At 46.3% G+C, this 1,840-nt stretch overlaps 1 protein-coding gene across 1 annotated transcript; it reads right to left on the bottom strand.

Moving 5' to 3' along the window:
- Positions 1-535: 535 nt before the first annotated feature.
- On the bottom strand, positions 536-1,018 carry LOC104237365 (uncharacterized). Its single transcript, XM_009791501.2, has one exon. The coding sequence runs from the start codon at positions 1,016-1,018 to the stop codon at positions 536-538; it is 483 nt and encodes a 160-aa protein (XP_009789803.2).
- Positions 1,019-1,840: the final 822 nt, after the last annotated feature.

Raw genomic sequence — 1,840 nt, 5'->3', positions numbered from 1 at the left:
CCCCCAAGTTCCTCATACAGCCGACCAAATGCAGCAGTCTTAGCCTCCATGACCGCTAATTCCGCCTCCTTTCTAGCCTCATTATATCTTGCTCTGTTCGCTCTCCTCTAATCCTCGTCGGTGCTCTCTACTAACTTTATGTAAGCCACTTTCTTGGCGTCCACTTTACCTTGGACCACTTCATTCTACCACCAGTCGCCTCGGTGCTCGCCAGAGTAACCTTTCGAAACTCCCAACACCTTTCTTGCTACCTCCCGTATACAGTCCGTCGTCGCCGTCCACATAGCACTAGCATCCCCACCACTCTTCCAGGCACCCATAGACATCAGTCACCCCTCCAACTCCTGTGCATTATACTTAGACAAAGCTCCCCACCTGATCCTTGACTGACCCGTACAAACCTCTTCTTCCTCTTCATCAAGATACTGATGTCCATCACAAGGAGCCTATATTGAGTTGCGAGGTTCTCACTCAGGATCACCTTGCAATCCTCGCACAACCCCCTATCACACCTCCTAATGAGGAGATAGTCAATCTAAGTCTTAGCCACTATACTCCAGAAAGTAACCAAATGTTCCTCCCTCTTCAGAAACATAGAGTTAACAATCACCAATTCAAAAGCTCTAGCAAAATCCAACAGTGAGGTACCACCCTCGTTCTTATTGCCAAAGCCGAAGCCACCGTGTACCTCACCATAGTCACCAGTAGACGACCCAATATGACCACTGAAATCCTTTCTTATGAATAGCTTCTCCGTAGGCAGAATACCCCGCACCACCTCATCCAGCGCCTCCCAGAAGCGCCTTTTGACCTCCTCGGCCAAGCCCGTTTGCGGCGCGTAAGCGCTAATGACATTCAGAGTGCTCCCTCTAACTACTACCTTAATCACCATAAATCTGTCATTCACCCATCTAACCTCAACCACCGACTCTCTAAGCTCCCTATCTATCAAAATACCCACTCCATTCTTGCCCTTCACGACTCCAGAGAACCACAATTTATACCCGTCTACATTCATCGCCTTCGATCCTACCCACCTAATCTCATGCACATATGATATATTGACCCCCCTCTTCTGGAGAATCTTCGCCAGCTCTATAAACTTACTCGTTAATGTCCCTATATTCCATGATCCAATTCTCAACCTACAAGCGACCTTGTTCCCTTTACCCCCTTTGGGCCATATCCCACCCCCTAACCCTTACCCTACCCCCCTCTGACCTCCCCGAGGATATGACCTTACTCTGCCATTACAAACTACAGTCTCTATACCTACAAAGGTCTAAAAATGAAAAAAAAATCCTATACAAAACAACAAAGAGAGCAAATAGTAACTACAATCCCACTGCTAGACTAACTAGACTAGTACGAAATATTACGACAATAAAGTATTTAACAATGGAGACAGAGAAACAGGAGGCGGGAGGTACCAATTCCCACGAATAGAACCTGGAACTTTCGACTTGGTATACTCTCGATGCTGCGGAACCCAGCGTATAGTTGTTGCTCTACTGCTTGTGCGTGTGCACCTCCTTATCGCCTCCAAGCAGCCACAAATGTGATACCTGCAAAACACACAAACACCCACAGAACTAAGAAAATAGGGGGAATTATAAACCAAGATAATGGGCGGGAGGTACCAATTCCCGCGAATAAAACCTGGAACTTTTGCTAGAGCCGGAGCTGGAGCAAGAGATCGGTGAGGAGTTCTTGAATGCATAAAAGAATCGCCGTGCAATAAAATTCCTTGGGGTTTTATTTTTTCCGATCCCAAAACTAATCAATCCAATCATCACGAAAGAAGAAGAACATGACGGAATTTAAATTTGGCAAAATCCAA

The sequence above is a fragment of the Nicotiana sylvestris genome, chromosome 3 (genome assembly GCF_000393655.2).
Source record: "Nicotiana sylvestris chromosome 3, ASM39365v2, whole genome shotgun sequence".
Classification (NCBI taxonomy): domain Eukaryota; kingdom Viridiplantae; phylum Streptophyta; class Magnoliopsida; order Solanales; family Solanaceae; genus Nicotiana; species Nicotiana sylvestris.
This window is presented reverse-complemented; position numbering and strand designations above follow the sequence as displayed.